Source organism: Epinephelus fuscoguttatus, linkage group LG20, assembly GCF_011397635.1.
Source record: "Epinephelus fuscoguttatus linkage group LG20, E.fuscoguttatus.final_Chr_v1".
NCBI lineage: Eukaryota > Metazoa > Chordata > Actinopteri > Perciformes > Serranidae > Epinephelus > Epinephelus fuscoguttatus.
Genome location: NC_064771.1, coordinates 15,804,055 through 15,823,283, shown reverse-complemented (window position 1 = coordinate 15,823,283; position 19,229 = coordinate 15,804,055). Strand labels below are relative to the sequence as shown.

General features: G+C 41.3%; 2 protein-coding genes across 2 annotated transcripts in view; both read left to right on the top strand.

The window, feature by feature from the left end:
* The first annotated feature begins 8,211 nt into the window (after positions 1-8,211).
* LOC125880590 (peptide Y) lies at positions 8,212-12,065 on the top strand. Its single transcript, XM_049563183.1, has 4 exons — positions 8,212-8,357; positions 8,603-8,790; positions 11,227-11,307; positions 11,859-12,065. The coding sequence occupies exons 2-4, from the start codon at positions 8,603-8,605 to the stop codon at positions 11,881-11,883; spliced, it is 294 nt and encodes a 97-aa protein (XP_049419140.1). The 5' UTR covers positions 8,212-8,357; the 3' UTR covers positions 11,884-12,065.
* A 217-nt stretch (positions 12,066-12,282) lies between these two features.
* mpp2b (MAGUK p55 scaffold protein 2b) overlaps positions 12,283-19,229 on the top strand; it is a 63,554-nt gene continuing 56,607 nt past the window's right edge. The window contains exon 1 of the mRNA XM_049563954.1: positions 12,283-12,624. The gene's annotated coding sequence lies outside the window, so the exon portion shown is untranslated. The remainder of the gene's footprint in view (positions 12,625-19,229) is intronic.

Genomic DNA, 19,229 nt, shown 5'->3' with positions numbered 1-19,229 from the left:
GTAAAAATATTGCATGATGACTTCCCTTGATTATTATCAGAATATAGATTATTAGCCGTGCTAACAGCACAGCCCTGGGGTTGGCAATGCTGGTCTGGTCTTTGGTTCAGAGGAGGCTGCAGCCCTCAAGGCTGAGAAATAAAGCGAACATGGAAGTGCCAAAAACTGCAGTTCATTGAATGGCCACTTGGGGCTGGCTCCAAAACAATCCCCATAGATCCCAATGTTTAAATGCACAACTTTACAGCATAAATAAACATGTTTACAGCCTGGTACAAAAAATAGTTTGGTCTCTATAGCTAATTCAACGATTGAAGACAACTGTAAGGGGATGAATTTTTTAAGAACTCCTTCACATTTTATTAAGGCCCAAATTAGGCATATTGAAGGGCGGGTCTGCTTGATTAACAGGCTGTCTGGGAAGCGTTGTCGCTGCAGTCTGTGAGTCAGGCCCACCCATTGCTTCTTCACAGTTTCAGCCTCTCCTCCAAAGATGGTCACTTGGTAGCTTGGTATTATATAAAAATGGCTCCGAAAAACATGATGGCAATTGCCAAAATACCTAGTTTAAGAGCCTGGTCTCACTCCAAAGTCATCAAAATCCAACGCTTAGGCAGTAACTTGCAGCATCAGACACTGAAGAAAAAAGCCATCCTTTAACATCAGCATGATATGTAGCTGGTCGCTGTCATAGTTTAGCGGCGGTCGACGGCATCAGGGGGAAACGTGGCGGATAAAGAATGAAAGATATGGCGGCGAAAGTCCAAGTAGGTTTGGCGGGACAGGTGGTGGATGAGTCCAACAAACACCAGCCTTCACCCAGGAGAGCAGTGCTTGCGTCCTCTAACACTGTAAAGCCAAACCCTGTTCTTTTTTCCTAAACCCAACCACATGCGTTAGTTGTTGAAGGACAAAAATGTCAGTTCGTGTTGTTGTACTGACGTTTATTTTGAAAGAGACTGTATAGTAAATTTCCTGTGAAAACTTAAGTGTATTTTGAAAGAAGACAATACATGTAACAGACATGGCGTCCCAGAACGTCAACAACTAATGTAACCAGGGTATCTTTCACGTCGTATGTGGACCATGAACAAACGTCAAAATGTGACAATGTCAGAGTGAGAATGTGTTGAACTCAAGGCTTCAGAACAACAGCCCACAAACCAATGGGTGACGTCACAACAACTGTGTCCATTATTGATACAGTCCATGGTTCAGACTGAAATATCTCAATAACTGTTCAATAGATTGTCATTAAATTCTGTATAAGCATGCACCAATCACCAGAATAAATGCTAGCATTGTAGGTTTATGCAAACCATGGATATGTAGCAATTGTACGTTATTATGTAGCAAAAATGTCGAAATTTTATGTTACTTTACGTTTAAGCAATGCTTTAGCTAACGTGGTTGTGTTTAGGCACAAATACCACACAGTAATGGTTAGGAAAAGATCAGGTTTTGGCTTGAAATACCCCATTTTTGGCAGCACAATCACAGCTGGAAATGCTGCCGATATCTGGCAATAACAACCAGTTTTGTCATTTATTGGTCTCAAACAGTTGTCTACAGCTCGGCAGCCATCTTGCCTCGGTGTCATGCCCTCCACCTTAGCCTCTACCTCCACATGACGAAGCCAGCTCATATGCATATCAGAACTTCAGATACGTTGATATGATAAAAGTATGAAACGTGTAGATGTATCAGTGGTTTGCAGAAACAATCAATGCCAACATTTTCCTCTGACAGCTGACAAGCATTCATGTTCCTCAGAGGATGAATGCTAAGGACTTTTGTGACTCCTGGACTTTCCCTTTAGCGCCACCAGCTGGTCAAAGTTCTCACTTACCGTATGAAATATCTAAACCTCTAGTAGATGGTTTAGCACCAAATCATATATTGGTCATGGTTTCCAGAGGATGAATCCTAAAGACTGGCGATCCTCTGACTTTTCCTGTAGCACCACCACGAGCTTTACATTTGTGTTTTCGAGTGAAATAACTCATCAACTATTGGATGCATTGTTTTATTCTTGGCTGAAACATTGTCACATTCTCTTTTGAGTATTTCTTTTTCTGACATTGTGATGGCATATCCCTTGAACATCAGCCATTTCATTTCATCGACACTCCAGGCTACTCCACTATCACCATCCTTTGTTTTTCAAAGATTCTCCTGATATATGGCCTCTCACACACACACACACACCTCTAAGCCAGAGAATCAAAGTGATTGATACAAAACTGGGGAGGTGTTCACTGTTGGGCGAAAAGAAGAGCGCAAACCTGTCAGTAGTTCACCCATACAAGCTGTTTTCCTCAAATTTGCCTTCATCAGGAAAAACAATCTATTGTAAAGATGGACAGCAACACGTTATGTTCTGAAGAAATGGTTTCACTGGGTATTGATGACCCACCAGTTCGGTTACATGTAGCTCATTTGCTGTAATTACTATAAGCATTGATTCTGGAAGGCATTTGTATGTGCGCTGCGTCTGTTGGAGCATGGAGCCTATTCTTCATTTAGAGTTCCTCAGGAATGAGAAAGAGAAAAAAGCCAATTTAATGTTTTGTGTAATTGCTGTTCACTGGGAAGAGCTCCTGAGTCAACCCCCACTGGGACCTGAAATCTCCACAGCACGTGTGCAATATCAGCTGTTTACAGCCTCTGCTCGGTTCTGACGCATGAATATAGTCACAACTTGTGACGTCATTGTGCTTTGTAGTATGATGCTTTAAGTTTACGGCACATCTGGTCATCAATCCCTGTGCGTGATCTGAGGGGCGAGTGAGTAACACACTGACTTCATCTTGCCTTTGCAGATTTTAAGGGGTATCATTTTGATACAGAAATAGCTCATTGGCTTCCCTTATTTTAGAGCGGCTTTGAGAGCATGCTCTGAATCAAATCATCGACCTTTTCCCGAGCCCTCTGACACCTGTCTGGCCATCCATCAGAATTAACTGAAGCTGTCATTGGCCAGCTCGCTCATAAACACATCAGTCAGAGGGATATTGCTGTAATTGGTCGGCTCTGCTTTCCAGAAAAGAAAGCTGATGTTGGCAGAGCTGCTTCGGCCCTCTGGGGGCCAAAGAGAATCACATGAGGCATTGCTGTTTTGGAAACCACATGAGAAACCCTGACATTGTTTAGGACTGACTATGATGCTACGAGAAACCTGTGTGTGTTCATGCCCCACAACAAAGGCAGCCAAAAATCTGTAACATGAAAGTTAAGGAGAAAGACGTTATTGTTGGCTGACTGGCACTCGGTGGCCCCTTTCAGAGCCATTTATATGGTCGTGAATTATCGCACTGTGGTAGTGGGCAGCCATCAACCCCTCATTTTGTCTCCTGAGCTGTGCAAACAGACCCGCCTGCCTGGAAAGCACTCTGTTCATATTAGTGGCGCCCCCACTCTGGAGATAAGGCTAAATAAAAACGCATAATCATTTCCCCCTTTCTGCCTGTGATGGCAGGAAGGAGTCAGACATTCTCCTGGGAGATTGCTCTTACACCAGAATGGACTTTTGTGAGCGCGTGTTTAATCTTCCTTTTGTATTTGGACTAGGCAGCATGTGTCATGCAAATGGAAATAGTGACGACAGGTTCAGGGGAAAAGCTTTTAGAGCTCCATTTGAGGAGGACAGGTAGATTCCTACAGTAAGTAGATTTCCAACATGATGATTCGTCCGAGTTATCGGCTGTGTCTCAACCTAACAAAGCCGCAGACATCATTAGCACCTGCATCAGGAGGAAAAGTTGGTCAAAGTGAACAAGATGAGATAAAAACTTTTGAAAATCAGTGGCCTCCTACTGGTCCTATTATCTCGGCCTTGATGGCAACTCAAACACTTCCCCCCTCTGTAGGGGCCCAAACTGCTCTTCAGGAGTGCATTAGCTGGGGCTTATTGGACTGTGAAAACTTTAACTGTCTGCCCTTTTCCCTTATCTGGGGACTGTTACTTTCTCAGTGTTTACCTCCAAACACTGGAGCGAGCTAATGAGTTTGTCTTGTGCATGTTGTTGTTTCTTGTCATTGACTTTTACAGCCCGTAGAGTGAACGCAGACAGCTTGATTACTGGAGTAGAATTAACTAAATGTTCAGGATGGCCACCGTTAGCCGTGGCGAGATGGGCGATTACGACGAAGAGGACACATATCAGTTCCCTTGAATGGGAGATGATTCATTCATTGTATAATTCCTTTTAGCTATTCCGTCATTTTTCCCCAACTCATCATTATTAAAAGCCACGATTTTCCAATTTGGAGGCTATTTTAGATCAATTTGGACGTCATTGGGTGTAAAAATCTGCAGCACACTAATTGTCCCTTAATATCACTTTGAATTACGGTACAATAATTGCTTGGAACGGTCTGCGCAATCAATGTGTAATACCACAATCCACTTACAGCCTTTTTATGGCGTGGTCATATACACTTTAACTGCTTGTTTATTGTCAACAGGAGCAGCAGCTCTCTGGAGGCTGTCAGCGGAAATTTATGCCCAAATCAAGTTGTGTTTTTGACAAGGGTTTAGGGACAAAACCCATTGTTTTTTACAACACTATAAACAACACATGAGAGGGACTTCTCCAGGGAGCCAAGGGGCACAACCTGTAGTGTGCTGCTGTGTTATATATATGGCTTTATGATAGTTTCTTTAATTCATCCATGATCTAATACATGGCTGATACTAATCTCATACTGCAGGGTTGTAAATACATCTGTACATATCTATAATCAGCTGCATATCTTGATCCTAACATAAAGGACAGGGGCAGGAACCCCTCAACATATGCACACTAAAAAAGACATCGCTGCACCTGAACTGCTGGATAACGGACGACTTCAGGCGTCATGAACTGAACAGCAGACCGTGAACGATCCAAGATAAACAGGAGCAGCTGCAACGCTCATAAATGTGACCGATTACATTAGACTCAGTCTCGGCACTTGAGCCCTGAAAGGTATTTATGTACACGCTGTCTTTGTGCGAGTGTGTGCGAGTGTCATCGTTCCACACCCACCCTGGAAGTCTCTGCGGTGATGTATTTTAAAAAAGACATCATATAAGGCTTAATAAAAGTGATATTTGATCCAGCAACACCTCGATGAATCATTTAATCCAGTCATAAGAAGCACTGCAGTGAAAATGACTTTACCTGAAGCATGCTGATGCTTTACGAGTATGTGCAACACAATAGCATTATTGATCCGTGGATGCTGTAGCCTATGACCTCTACCTCCAGATCAAAACAATGACTATCACCATGTGAATAATGCATGCAGCAGTGATGAGTGCGTACAGGGCCAAAGGTGAGGGCTCTAATGATCAGACAAGTTAGGCTACATAATTCCTAAATAAGATATATTTCATATGAATGAATTAACACTAATGAATGATGATTACAAAAAGCTGTGAATGAACCCATGTCTATATTTTGGAACAAACCGGCAGTTTCCATCTCATATTCCTCTGTATCTACCAGAAGATGGATGTGTTTGTTTCTTACCCATGCACAGGATAGATTGGAGTCGATAAAACAATTGGATGGTTCTGATTACAACAGGCACTGTACACTGCAAGAAATTCATTGTAGTAAATATAGCACTTCACATTTTACATTTCTGTAGAATTGAAGAAGGAAGCTCACTAACTGCTAGTGGTGCCCCTTGAAAATTTGATCACATGGGCCCACTAATAATCCTGGGGAGGTACACCAAAACCAAACCAAGAATCTGATGTGCATAGATTAATACCAGAACAGTTAACATTTTAAGTTCAACAACAATCCTGTTTTAATGTGTTATGTCTCTGTATAAACATGTTGGATGATTCAGTGTTCTTCAAATAGGTTGGTTGTCCTTTTCCTTAAGAAGACAAATATACGGCTTTAATTTGAAGGAGTACATTGATGTCAAGGAACAAAGCATTTGCTGGGAACAAGCCTTCCCAACTTCAGGGGGAAACTCAGGGATACCCATAGAACCCATTTTCATTGAGGTGAGAGTTAAAGGGACCCCTTTGAAAATGGCCATGCCAGTTGTTCCCTCACTAAAATTTAGGGTGCTTTCAGACCTAGAGTTGTCTTGCTTTGGTATGAATCAGGGACTACTATTGTTACATAGAGTTGGTTCATGTTCTCATGGCAGCATTTACTAGCAGACCAGATCAAATGCCTTGTGCGAGAAAGCTGCTCTTGACTGGTCAGAATTTCCATGCGGGAAAAATCCAGGAAGTTAACAAACGTTACGGAAGAGTATACTTGCAAGATAAATGCGACACTTTCTAATGTCACGATGGAGGGACAACTACGCGGGTTGATTTTAGCACTGGCCATTGTGTACTATATTGCTGTCATTGTTCATTTTAGCCAATCATACAGTTTGAAAACGAGACGCGGCTCCAACTAGAAAACAATGTTCATGCTAACATGCTCATGTTTAACCCAGACAATGTGTAACGCGACTGCACTTGGTTCAGATTGAGGTCGGAACACGTTCTCACCACAAATGAACCGCACCAGTGTTCGTTTGTAACCAAATCGAGACCACCTCTTTAAGAAGGTCTCAGTCCGGTTGTTTTGGTGTGCACCCAAGTGTGATTGCTGTGTTCACACCTGCCCAAATGAACCACATTTTGGGGAAAACAAACTTGAGTTCCATTGAGTTGAACTGAACCGAACCAAACAGAGCAGGTGTTAGCCTAGCTTTGGAGCGTTAAGCTATACCACCATAGCCTGGAAATCCAGACTCAAATCTGGAAAGATTTTGAGTCTGGCCCTCACCGATACACCCTTCCTACCCAAGTGGTGGCACTAACTGAGGCATCTCAAATGCCGCCGCATGCAATTGGATAGCACGATGGCCAATCAGAGCAAAAAACAAGGTGACGTATTCATTGCACTGAGCCCCATTTGTTTGCCGACAAGTGGGGCTAACTGATATATTATGCTTTTGCCATATCTCGTCGGTAAAACGGCAAAAACGTCCTTCCGGGAAACGAAAGGTTTTAGGGCAGTCATCTGTTCCTCTCTCAAGGAAAAAGATAATTTCTTCCAAAGCTAAACTGAATGGACGTGGTCTTTCGGCAGCTGCCATCTTGGCTGTTTACTTACTTCGACTCCTTCAGGGCAGCGCTGTTGTCATCATGTTACGCCCGCCCAGAGCCCGCCTCTGTCAGATAGACTGATCTGATTGGTCTGATGGCAATTCAGCGGGCTCTGCTCGTCTGGGCCAGATCCCTGAGCAGAGCAAATTCGAATTTGCTAGGGGCGGGGCATCTGGATTTCCAGGTTAATACCGCCATGGTTGGTACCAATGGAACCCTTAGGTTGTCTAGTTTCGCAGAATAACACCACATTTGCACTATCTTAAAAAAACATGCCACAGTCTTTAATACTGGCCTCCAATCGTCAATTCCACCCCCACCCCTTCTTGAGACCGCCACTGTACATACATTTAAACTTGTTGATATCTTACTTCGTAAATCTTGTTGAAAGTTGGACGTTTTCAAGACATGTTTGATAGTCTTGACAAAATGCAGACATCCTGAGAAAATATCTGGCGACAGAACAAGTGATGGATGGACAGAGATTACATCTTTTGACTGTGACAGATGGAAGAATGTGTTCTCTCTTGTTGAGCATTATATTGCAGGTTGAGTGGGTCAGTCATCTCATCTCTCTCCCACTCTTGATATACCACTGCTCCTGAAGTGCTGTGCAGGCCATTATTTCACACGTGAAGGGCCGGTTGTATTATTTTTCTCATTGTTGGTATGTTGTGGTTTCTGAACGTGCCTGCTGACAGACAGGACTTTGGTGTATATGAGCACAGCTTTGAGGCTATTCTTTTGGACATACTGTGTGCTTTCCACAATGCTTTTTAGCTGCACATCACTTTCACCCACTAGCTCCTGTCAGCATCCAATAAAGTTTCTGCTGTTGCTCTTCACCTCCAGGATTGTTACATCACATATTGGTAGAAAACTATAGACAAGGACTAGGCAGTGAATGAGTGAATGAATGAGTGAATCCAGCAGAATCTGCTTATTTTATAATCAGAAACATGAATTATATATGTCCAAAATAACATTTAAAAACTTAGACATTCCATGTGTATTTGCATTAAAATAATTTTCATATTTCAGCTACAAGTGACACATTCAAACCAAATCTGAAACCAACCCAAACCAGAGTGCGTAATTTGCGCGCTGCTGTTAAAGGGAGGGGTGTGGTTAAGTGTTAGTCAGCGCGCGTCAGGTATCTATCCCACGCTATATAACCCTGTGATCTGGGAGCAGAGCAGCAACACAGGGGCACGAGACTACATCAGGAGACAACTGTCAGAAAGTAAGTTACTTTTATGCTCCATTGATGCATCTTCAACTTTTAACCGCACCCTAAAAACACTTGGTACTTTGTGCCAAAATCCATGTGAATATAATATTGGGAATACTTTAGAGGCATTTTGTGCGTTTTATTTGAAGTTTATTAAAACTTAAAACATTACAAAAGTGATATTTTGGCTCCAATAAAAGTTCAAATTGAATTTTTTTCAGTGGAAATCATACCATTGTGTTTGTCCCTCTCCTCAGATGGCAAGCATACTGAGATCGTGGATGATGCTCGTAGCGCTCGTCGTCTGCCTGCTGGTGTGTTTGAGCAGCTTTGCAGACGCCTACCCTCCCAAGCCGGAGAGCCCGGGGAGCAACGCCTCACCGGAGGACTGGGCCAAATACCACGCAGCTGTCAGGCATTATGTCAACCTCATCACCAGGCAGAGGTGAGTCAGGTTTACCACTCTAGATTTGTTTGCATTTATTTATTTGCATGTTAAAACTTATCATTTGTTTGTGTTTGTTTTTCAACTAGATAATGCAGGGCTTTCTATTATACTCTAGGATGCATGTCTATCATCATCAGCATCAGCAGCAGGGGTGTAGGTTTTGTTGCAACATTTGGGGCGGGGGGCTTCTGGGGTCCTACTCCATGAAAATTTAAGCGTCAAACGCCCAATTTCCTGCATTCTGGTGATTTTTTATGCACCAAATTTTGTCTTTTCTGCAAAATTTAAACACAAAATTCCGGTGACAGGTGATGAATCATAATAAGGCTGGGCAATATATGGATATTATATCGATATCGCAATAGGAGAATAGATATCATCTCAGATTTTTTTATATCGTTATACTGAGGTGTCATACTTTCCTGGTAACAGCTGCAGTAAAGTGATCTAATCCTCCAAACTTACCAGATTGTTCTATTATTTGTCTTTCACAGTTAGTCATTATATCAACATTAATGATGATTTATCGAAGATCTCATTGTGTAAATATTTTGTGAACGCACAAACAGTTAACCCTAAAATATTGTTGCAGTATCGATATCGAGGTATTTGGCTAGACATATCATGATATCTGATTTTCTCCGGATTTCCAGCCCTAATTAAAAATGTAAAAATATAAAGAAGCACAATACAGGCATTTTATGTTGCTTTCAAACATTTATTCTTCCGTAGATGAACTTTTCTCATTTAATGTTACCTCTACCGAGTCCACACACATAGGCATAGTTTACTTTCCCATCCTCCTTTGTGTATTTCGTTCGGAGAGTAAGCTTCTTTAAATGTTCATGTGGTACTGATTCATATCAATGATACATGAATTCATTTTAATTCATAAACTTTGGACTTTCATAGGCCGTATGTGTTTCAGCAAGATGTTCAAAACTTTCTGCACATTCAAAATATATATCCCACATATCTGTGCTCTGAGATTTTGAGAATAAAGTTGTAATATTTTAGAAAAAAATATTTGAATATTACAAGAATAAAGTTGTAATTTAATGAGAATAAAGTAGTAATATTTTACAAAAGCAAAATCTACCCTCTCTATAGTCTGCTGAGTATCATGTTGCTCTTCAACGGTGGTGGAAAACTTAATGCAAATGCTCTAAATATTAAGAGGGACGTGCCCCCTGCAACCTCACTGAAACCTATGCTTATGCATCAGAGTATATTTTACACTGTTGGTACAGTTTAGCACATCAGATTTGTGAGAATATGTAACTCTTCAATCAGCACACCTGGAGACTTGAAAAACAAGGACTGAAAAATGCTGAAAAACTGGCAGCGTTTTGGTAACTTTTCATCCTCTGGTGGGGTCAGACAGGTAGTCCACCTCCCTGATGTGAGGGATTAAGTCTTAAACTCAAGGACAGACTTGCAAGGGTAACCACATGGAGGGGTTGAGCCCTCGTGCTGTGGCATAACTTCACCCTCGTAAGACCTTATTTTCACCCTAAATCAAGACTTTTCAGATGCTGTTTCAGTCACCAGCAGCAACCCTAATTTGGCAAGCAGAGGAGAACTCTTGGTCATTATATGTATGTCACAATGCGTTGCTGTGCTTGTTATGAGACATAATGAAGCCGAGGACAGGAGGCTGGTTCTCCTCAGACGAGTGAATAAAGTTCAGACCAGAGAGAAGCCTGTAATTGCTCCGCTGTGAACCCAACTCTTGTAATAGATATGCTGGAACACAAGACAACCTCCTTATTTTTTTATATTACTGATCACAGTTTGGATTAGATAACAAGTGACTGTTAGCAAATCACCCTGCTGTGTGGCACATGTCTTGATAAAGGCATATATAAATAACAAGAAATGAATTCTGTTGTTCCAGTGTGAAAATAGTGGGTGTACAGTTTCCCTGTGATGGAAGCTGAGTACAGTCTGTGAAATAAAGAGGCTGGATGTGTCGTTGCACTCACAATGTAGCCTCTCATGCCTCAAACAAAGGCAGGTTTAGTCTTCAGTGACTAGGCATCGATTCTAGTAAATAGACGTCAAAAGTCGAAAGCGCTTGTTGTGTTTGCCTCGCTGGACGCAGGGCTGTAGACTCGAAAATTCTCCTTTTGTCTCAGATAATTTGCTCGGCTGATTTGTGATTGGGCCGTAGAGGCCGAGCAGAGCAGCAGAGCTGATAAAAACTCAACAGGGTGTGTGCAGCTAACTTGTCCACAGCTGGGTGGTTCTCCAAAAAAAACAGAGTGGTCCCGTAGTTTAAATTCACAGCGAGGCTGATGGGGTCACGCCACCAGAGCACCCAGTGAAATTCTCACTGACTGATGGAAAGCAGAGAAGGGTCTCACATGAATGACAATCTCCAAATCATGTTTAGTTGCAGTCATTACATGCTCGTGTTTGATTCGTCTCCAGGTATGGCAAGAGGTCGACCCCCGAGCAGGCGGTGGCGTGGCTGCTGTTTGGGGCTGATTCGAGCCAAGACACTGAACCACGGTGAGAGAAACATGAGGAGTACACAATGATACTGGGCTATTGTGATGCCTGCTGTCCATGCTCATACTTTGGAGTCTCCAAACCATTTTTCTTACATTGTTTTGTTGCAGTCAGCCTCACTACAGATGGATTATATTGATGTTTATGTTCCTGTTCTTGGGCTTATTGATTAGCATTTTATTTCACTGTTGATTTACTCAGCTTACTGGTCATAATGTCACAGCTGTACGTCCCAACACTTGAGATGTGTCCTTGGCATCCCCCCTGAAATCTGCGTATATGCATATTAGCAAGGGCATAGGTCTTATTCCAACAATGGGGGGTCCCTTCTGTCTTCTGGTGAAAATTTCAACACAAATTTGTGCCTTTTCTGCATCAGTTAATGGTCTAAATGTCTAATTTTGTCAAAATAAAAGTCATTTGCTTAATTGTCATGTTTTTATTGAGGGCGTTGCGCCCCCTGCGTCCCCTCGAAATCTACGCCTCTGCATATTAGGATGCAGAAAGTGTACATTTCAATTAATTAACCTGCTTTTTCTCGTCTCTTACAGCTCGGACTACAGCAATCAGTGGTAAATCAGCCCCATGTTGACCCCTACCCACATCCCCCCGATCCCTCGATTTACCAACAATCAAAAACCACTCATTTCTCAACCTGCACTGGACTTTGTGACTCTCCATGTTTAATTATTTAATGTGCATGCAAAGCTCTTTCTCTCTCTCTGTTTGTCTTCCTCTCTCAGTAAATCTATTTGTTCTTTGGCCAAAAAAAATGTAAATAATTTGTATCAAAAATCAATCACTTTACAATAAAGAACTGAATGGAATAAAAGTATTAAATAGACACAAATGCTTTGGTTTGTCATTTATTTTTGAAATGAAGCCAGGTGTAGTTAGACTTCCAGCCACTAGATGTCACTGCACCACCAGGAAAGGCGCACTTGCAATTAATCTCATTGCTGCTCTTCTATGGGTTCATATCGACGGCAGCGGACAGCCTTCAACTTCGCACCGGGGTACCACAGCATAAAACGCATTTGTCGCCACCAAACCTTCCCGGACCTCCTTTGGGAGACAGGAGCAGAGCAAACACAGCAGCCAATTGGCTTTTAATCAATGGAGCTATTTGTAAGAGCCCGCGAGCCGTTCTAGGTAAGGTCTCGTTAAAGATAGCAGTTTGTGTGGGCTGCCGTTGGCTCCGGTGTTGTGAAAGTGACTGCATAGATTAAACAAGACCTGCCGTGCTTCAGCAGCCGAGAGCGGACCGGTGGAGATATCTCAGACCGAAGAGGCAGCCGGATAAAGGTGACCGGGCAGGTGAGCACCTCAGCCTTTTAGCTGTCTGAAACGTGGGGGTTAATTTAGGTTGGTGCTTAGCTCTAATGCTGATTTCCACCGTCGCCACTCGCCAGGTGGACACGCAGTCAGATATATGGTAATGTCTCCTGTGTCTCGTGACTATTATCAGTTAACGTAACGTTAGAAACCACCTATTGTAACCTCATGTAGCTTTATCTTCCTCTGACAGCGAGCAAACGCACATTCAGCTCGAGAGACTACACGTTGTATTTGCATCAGTCAGTAGCCACATGCATTTTTTTTTTTAAGCTAGCTTATTGTCCTCAGTCTGTCGTCACCTGTACGTCGCCCACAGGTGAAACCAATTACCTGCCACTCAGAAATAATGTGTACCTAAGCTAAGTGTTGGAAGTGACTTCAAAATATAATGTTGACAACAACGACTGGTGGACAATATGTACCTGTTTGTTGCCACTGCGCATGCCCACACATCATGGGACGCGCACAGATGTTTGAGCGCGTGTGGACCAATAAAAGCGCAGGTGGTGATGTTTGATATAGGCAGGATAAAAATTAATAAGAGAATGATCATGGACTGTTATAATGAACTAATAAATAAACTAATTTGTCCAGAGAGATTCAGTTGACAATTAATCAGTGGCTTCTTGGAAAGGCTTGTTCCCACTAAATGTTTGGTTGCTTACAATTAGTGTACTCCTTCAAATTAAACCGGTATACTTGTGTTTTTAAAGAAAAAGAACAACCAGCCTTCGCTGAGAACAATTAATTGCCTAACATGTATGACACATAACACATTAAAACAAGATTGTTGTCAAGCTCAAAATGTTAATTGTACTGGTGCTAGTCTTTTCACATCAGATAACTAGTAACATTAATTGTTGAATAAGAAATCAAAATACCACCCTAGTTCCAAAAGAAGTTTGGATGCTGTGTAAAACATAAATAAATACAGAATAAAATGATTTGAGAATCGTTTTCAACCCATATTCAATCAAATGTAGTACAGGGACAAGATATTTTCACACACTCATTCTGAATTTGGTACCTTGAAAATGTTCCAAAAATGTTGTGACAGGAGCAACAAAAGGCTAGAAAAGTTGGAAAATGCACACCTGCTTGGAACATTCTACGGGTAAACAGGTTAATTGGTAACAGACTGGGTATGAAAGGGGCATCCTTGAAAGGCTTTACTGTTCACAAGAAAGGGTTGTCCCTCGGTAAAAAACTGCATGGGCAAATAGTAGTCCAGCAGTTTGACAAAAACATTCCTCAGTGCATAATTGATTTTGCTATCTACAATCCATAATATCATCAAAAGATTCAGAGAATCTGGAGAAATCTCTGCACATAAGGAGCAAGGCTGAAAACCAATATTGAATGCCCATGACCTTCAAGCTCTCAGATGGCACTGCTTTAAAAACAGACATGATTGTATAAAGGATATTACTACATTGACTCAGGGACACTTGAACCATTGTCGGTAAACACAGTTTGTCACTGCATGTACAAATGCAAGTTAAGACTCTACCATGAAAAGTAAAACCCATTAATCAACAACATCCAGAAATGCTGCTGACTTCTCTGAGCCTGAGCTCATCTGAGATGGACTGACACAAAGTGGAAAAGAATGCTGTGATCTGACGAGTCCACATTTCAAATTGTTTTGGAAATCATGGATGTTGTGTCTTCCAGGCTGAAAAGGAAAAACACCATTCAGATTATTACTAGCACAAAGTTCAAAAACCAGCATCTGTGATGGTACGGTGTATTAGTGCCCATGGCATCATGGGTAACTTGCACATCTGTGACAGCACCATGAATGAAGGTTCATACAGGTTTTTTTGGAGCAACATATGCTGCCATCTAGATGACATCTTTTTCAGGGACGTTGCTGCTTATTCCAGAAATACAGCCTACACTCCAGACTTGACTTCCATTGAAAATGTGTGGCGCATTATGAGGCACAAAATTCGTCAGTTCCAAAACTGTGTAGCTGCTGAAGTCATATATCAAGCAAGAATGGGAAATAATTTCACTTTCAAAACTCAGCAATCACTGTCCCCAGTTGACGCTTACTGGTGATGATGAAAAGGTGATGTCACACAGTGGTAAACATGCCCCTGTCCCAACTTTTTTGGTATGTGTTGCAGGCATCAAATTCATAATGGGGGTATTTTACACAGCGTCCGAACGTTTTTGGAATTGGGGTTGTACATCAGTATGCAATACCTTAACTCATATTGACATAGTTTTCAAACTAAACTAAACTAAAGTAGTCTATGCTACTTGAACAGCATAATAGAAATTCCTGAAATTCTGTTATTGCTTTTGGTTTTGGTGTACCACCCCAAGTTTTTAGCGGATCCATCTGGCCACCCCTGTGAAAAATTTTAGGGGTGTCCCTGCAATTAATTAATTTATTAAGTTAAAACGGTCTAGATCTAAGCTATTTAGATTTTTTAGTTTTAAATTTATGCAAAACTTATTTACCACCATAGAAATTAAACTAAATTGTATTCATACTTACAGCCATTCTGCATGTTTTATTCTATATCAAAACCATTTTTTAATAATCTTTTTTATTTATGTTTATATTCCAACAAACAAACAGTGCCATCCTCCATTACATATTTTTTAACACTATAGAAGCAGCAGAATGTGGGAAACCCTTTCCTTTCCATTCTCCTTAATTTTATATCCTGTTACATATAAACAACATAGACATTTAATTTAACAAGAAGATAAGAAAAAAAGACAAGATGAAAAGATTTAAGCAGTTCCACACTGACAGCTATGGAAGCAAAAATGAGGATTAAATACCACCAAAAAATAAATGAATGAATTGAAAAATCTACCTTTCATCCTTCGCAAGGAATACATTACATTTATATTAAAGCATCGCCCACTTCTTCGTTCAGCAGAAGATTCCTGACATCACTGTATCTTGGATAATGGTTTAAATGTTTTCCAGATTTCTACCTCTGAAAGCATGGTAGTATTGTAATTCATACATTGTGCCATATTTCTTAGCCAGCCAGCAATGTTAGGCTCATATGTCACCTAAAATTGTCGTAAAGTGAGATTTTTTAGATCTTAAAATCAGTTAGTTCTCCCCCACAATTTATGCCAGAAACGAAGGAAATATCAGACACGTTATGATTTGTGTTGACGTATAACAGAATTCCCATCAGTTTGACTTAAATGCTAATTTTATACTCTGTCTTTTATAAAAATGTGGTTTGAGTTACTCTCACTTAAACAAGAGTAAGTTCAACCGGTGCTTATCAGCTCTGTTCAAACATCTGTGGTCTTGTGTTTTCTGTCGTGTGCTTTACTGTCACACTGTGAAGACAATTCATTACTGCAGTGGAAGTATTTAAATGACCTCTGCAAGCGAGAAATAAGTTATTGTCAGTGGTAATAGAAATCTCTTTTACTCAGGCAGCAGGTAAGTACAGCACAATGTGAAGTTCATGCTGTGCTTTTTGTTGTCCAAAAGCATCCTGGAAGGGAAGATTGGAGGGCCATTACAGTAACATGACTTCAGTTTACATGCAAATATATTTCATAACTTAAAGCTTCAGACCTCAACGACAAGCTACTTCAAGCCAAAAAAATTTAGGCCAGTTGGGGGGACATTTATTTGTCAGTTCAGTAAAAAGAAAAAATACTACATTTATAGAATTGTTTGTGAGACAGACATGAAAATGTTTAATTTTCAAAGATTGCAATCTAAATGAATAGTTTTTGAACTTGTTGTATCTTTCAGGCAAAAATGTATCAGTGGCGGCTCTTTTACACCAAAGTACTCACATAGTCCAGGTAGCGATAATGTTGTTTTGAAATCAAAGCTCTCATCACGGTAAGCATTTAGTACAGTTTCCGAAAACCTCCATCATTTATAGTCACTTATGACAAAATGAAAATCCCACTGCTGGATTTTCATATCAAACTGCAGTCAGATAGGTCTCATTTCAAAGAGCTTTTGACTGGGATTAAAGAAACTTCAGCCTTCTTATCAGTTTCCGTTTTGGAAGTAGGAGGTTTACCATAAATTTTCCTGCTTGTGACAGCTTTGGGGGGGATTGGCTACACGATGAGCAGGTCTGGTTTTACCTCAACAGAAACATTGTCTAAGCACTTCTTTAACGATTTAAGAATTCAGCTTGAAGTTGGACTCTTTAAACTTTGAAAATGTGTCCTTTCCTCGAAATTCTTCCGGGAGATTTGAATACATTTTGTATAAGGCATTAAATAAGATCAAATTGGAACAAAAAAGGCAGCATGGTGATGTAGACAATGTGACCGTGACATGTCTCAGTGTCGGAGTAATGCTTATTTAACACTAAATTAACACAAATCCTTCAAAACTGGTTACCCATTCAGAAAAATTCAAAGAAATATCCCTTTGTGAGTACAATCCTTGCGTAGATCTTTAGAGTAAGTCAGAGGGCATCCTGGTTATTTGACGTCACATCATGAATACTTTGCTAAAAACACCTTCAGCGAGGCCCTTCTGTGACACCGTGCAGTTTCACTGCTTTGGCAGACTGAGTGATTAATTACTGCATCAAACAGAAATTCTAATCAACTGTAGCTGGCAGAGAGAAAGACTTTAGAAATAGGACTCGTCTATACTCGGGTCCACTGGGAGATTAATCTGCAGCATCTCACATAGCCTCAGCATCTTTTCCCAGCCTCTATGGTGTCATTCATAAAAATGATCTGCTCATTTACTCTCACACCTGCCACCTCTTACCCTCTGGCATGTATCTCTATATGTAGAGGCTGTGGCATTAAAGTGACAGCTGACTCATTGTAGGGGTGGGTGATACGGCCAAAATCATGATAACGGTAAATATCACGACACAGTAATTGTTCTGTTAATTAAATTAATCATTCAATCATTTATTTTCAATGATCAGCTCCAGTGAAATGCATTGTAATTATCAGTGCATGTGTTAGTGGCATCCCTGATGGTTCTGGTAATCCACGGTTTCTGGTTGTGGAATGATTTAACTGTGGTTTTGGGTATGGTTGCGTCTGTTGTTTTACAAATTAAATTGACCATAGATGCAGTCAAGGTAGGACTAGGAACAAAGTTTGGCCCTGGTGATTTTCCTCTAGACTGGCCCAATTGCTAGCTGCTAGCCCCCCTGGATTCACAGCGCAGATACACTAAATTAAAGCCAAATAAGAGATAAGCTTTAGCCACTTGAGAGGTACAGGATTGGCACTAGCAGTACTGGCTTTTTTCAGAATTTCGGGATAACCAGTCTGAGCTGGACTCTTCATCGTTGTCCTGGAGCATGCTCCAGACTCAGATCGACTCCATCTTTCTCACCATGGGGGATGCATCATAGTTTGCTTACATATCTTGTGGCTAACAAGATGGTGTCATGGTTGCTCCTTTTGAACATGGGCAGCACCACTCTGCAGCCACCTCTGAATGGCCCATAGCAGTGATTCAGAGGTTATATTCCCCTTGTGGCGCACGGTGAACAGGAACAGGACAGCAACTCACATTCTCATCGTCACACCAGTCCTTATTCACCATAAAGCACATGCCTATAATTTCCCACTTGACCTTTCCTGCTTAACCTCTGACATTACATGATGGACCAAGACCTGGCATTTGCCAGAATTGCCCAATGGCCAGTCTGAGCTGGACTCAGTGAATTCATTGATGTCATCGCTGACGTTGACATTGGTGTCTTGGAGCATGCTCCACACTCTGATTGACTCGCCTCCTCTCCTTCTCTCACCAGTCATCTGGTGTGTTAGATCAGCATATAGAAAGAAAGTCACCTTTGTTAAATAGTGCTCTCCAGGATTAAGCCAAGTTGTGGAGAACAAAATATTACAGTTCCTGATGTCCCATTCGAAACTGATGCAGCACAGAGGTAATCCAGTTTATTATCTAATGCCTGCAAAATAAGTGGCAGGCTGCAAGTCTGACTGGTGCCCATCTTCTCCATCTTTGCTTTGATGTGTGCTGATGTTTGCATTGAAAAAGCACGACCTGGCTAGCTAGCCGAAGTCGGCAGGTGTAGAGTATAGAGACTGGTGAGTTGAGTTGACTCGCAGCCTCATGCCACCATCGTCCAATGCCAACCACAAAAAGAACCACCAAGACTTTCAAAATAGACTTAAGAGCCCAAATTTAGTGGAGCTGACAGAGATGCCACGCAAAAGGTCTGTGCGAGCAGCGGGTCAGATGTTTCACTCAGTTAGTTAAATATCTTAATTCCTATTTGATAGATTAGCACAACATTTCAGTGCTATTACCTCCTAAGATAAATGCACCCCATTTAATTGTCTCCAACACACCTGATTATGCATAGTCAGGCATCACGTAATGGGTTTATGACATTACGATATTGCTTTGAGCACCATAAGCCACCACAATCCATTCTATTCAAGAGCAGGTAGACATTTCTATTGATAAACAGCCCTGCAGGTAAGAGAAAAAATTATATTTTTGATTCGGGGTGAACTGTCCCATTAATTTACAGATGGTGTTTTGATGACAACAGTGTGCTCTTAAGAAGAGTGGTCTTCATGAATGTCTTGAGCACGCCTGGTTGCATGACTTGGCATAA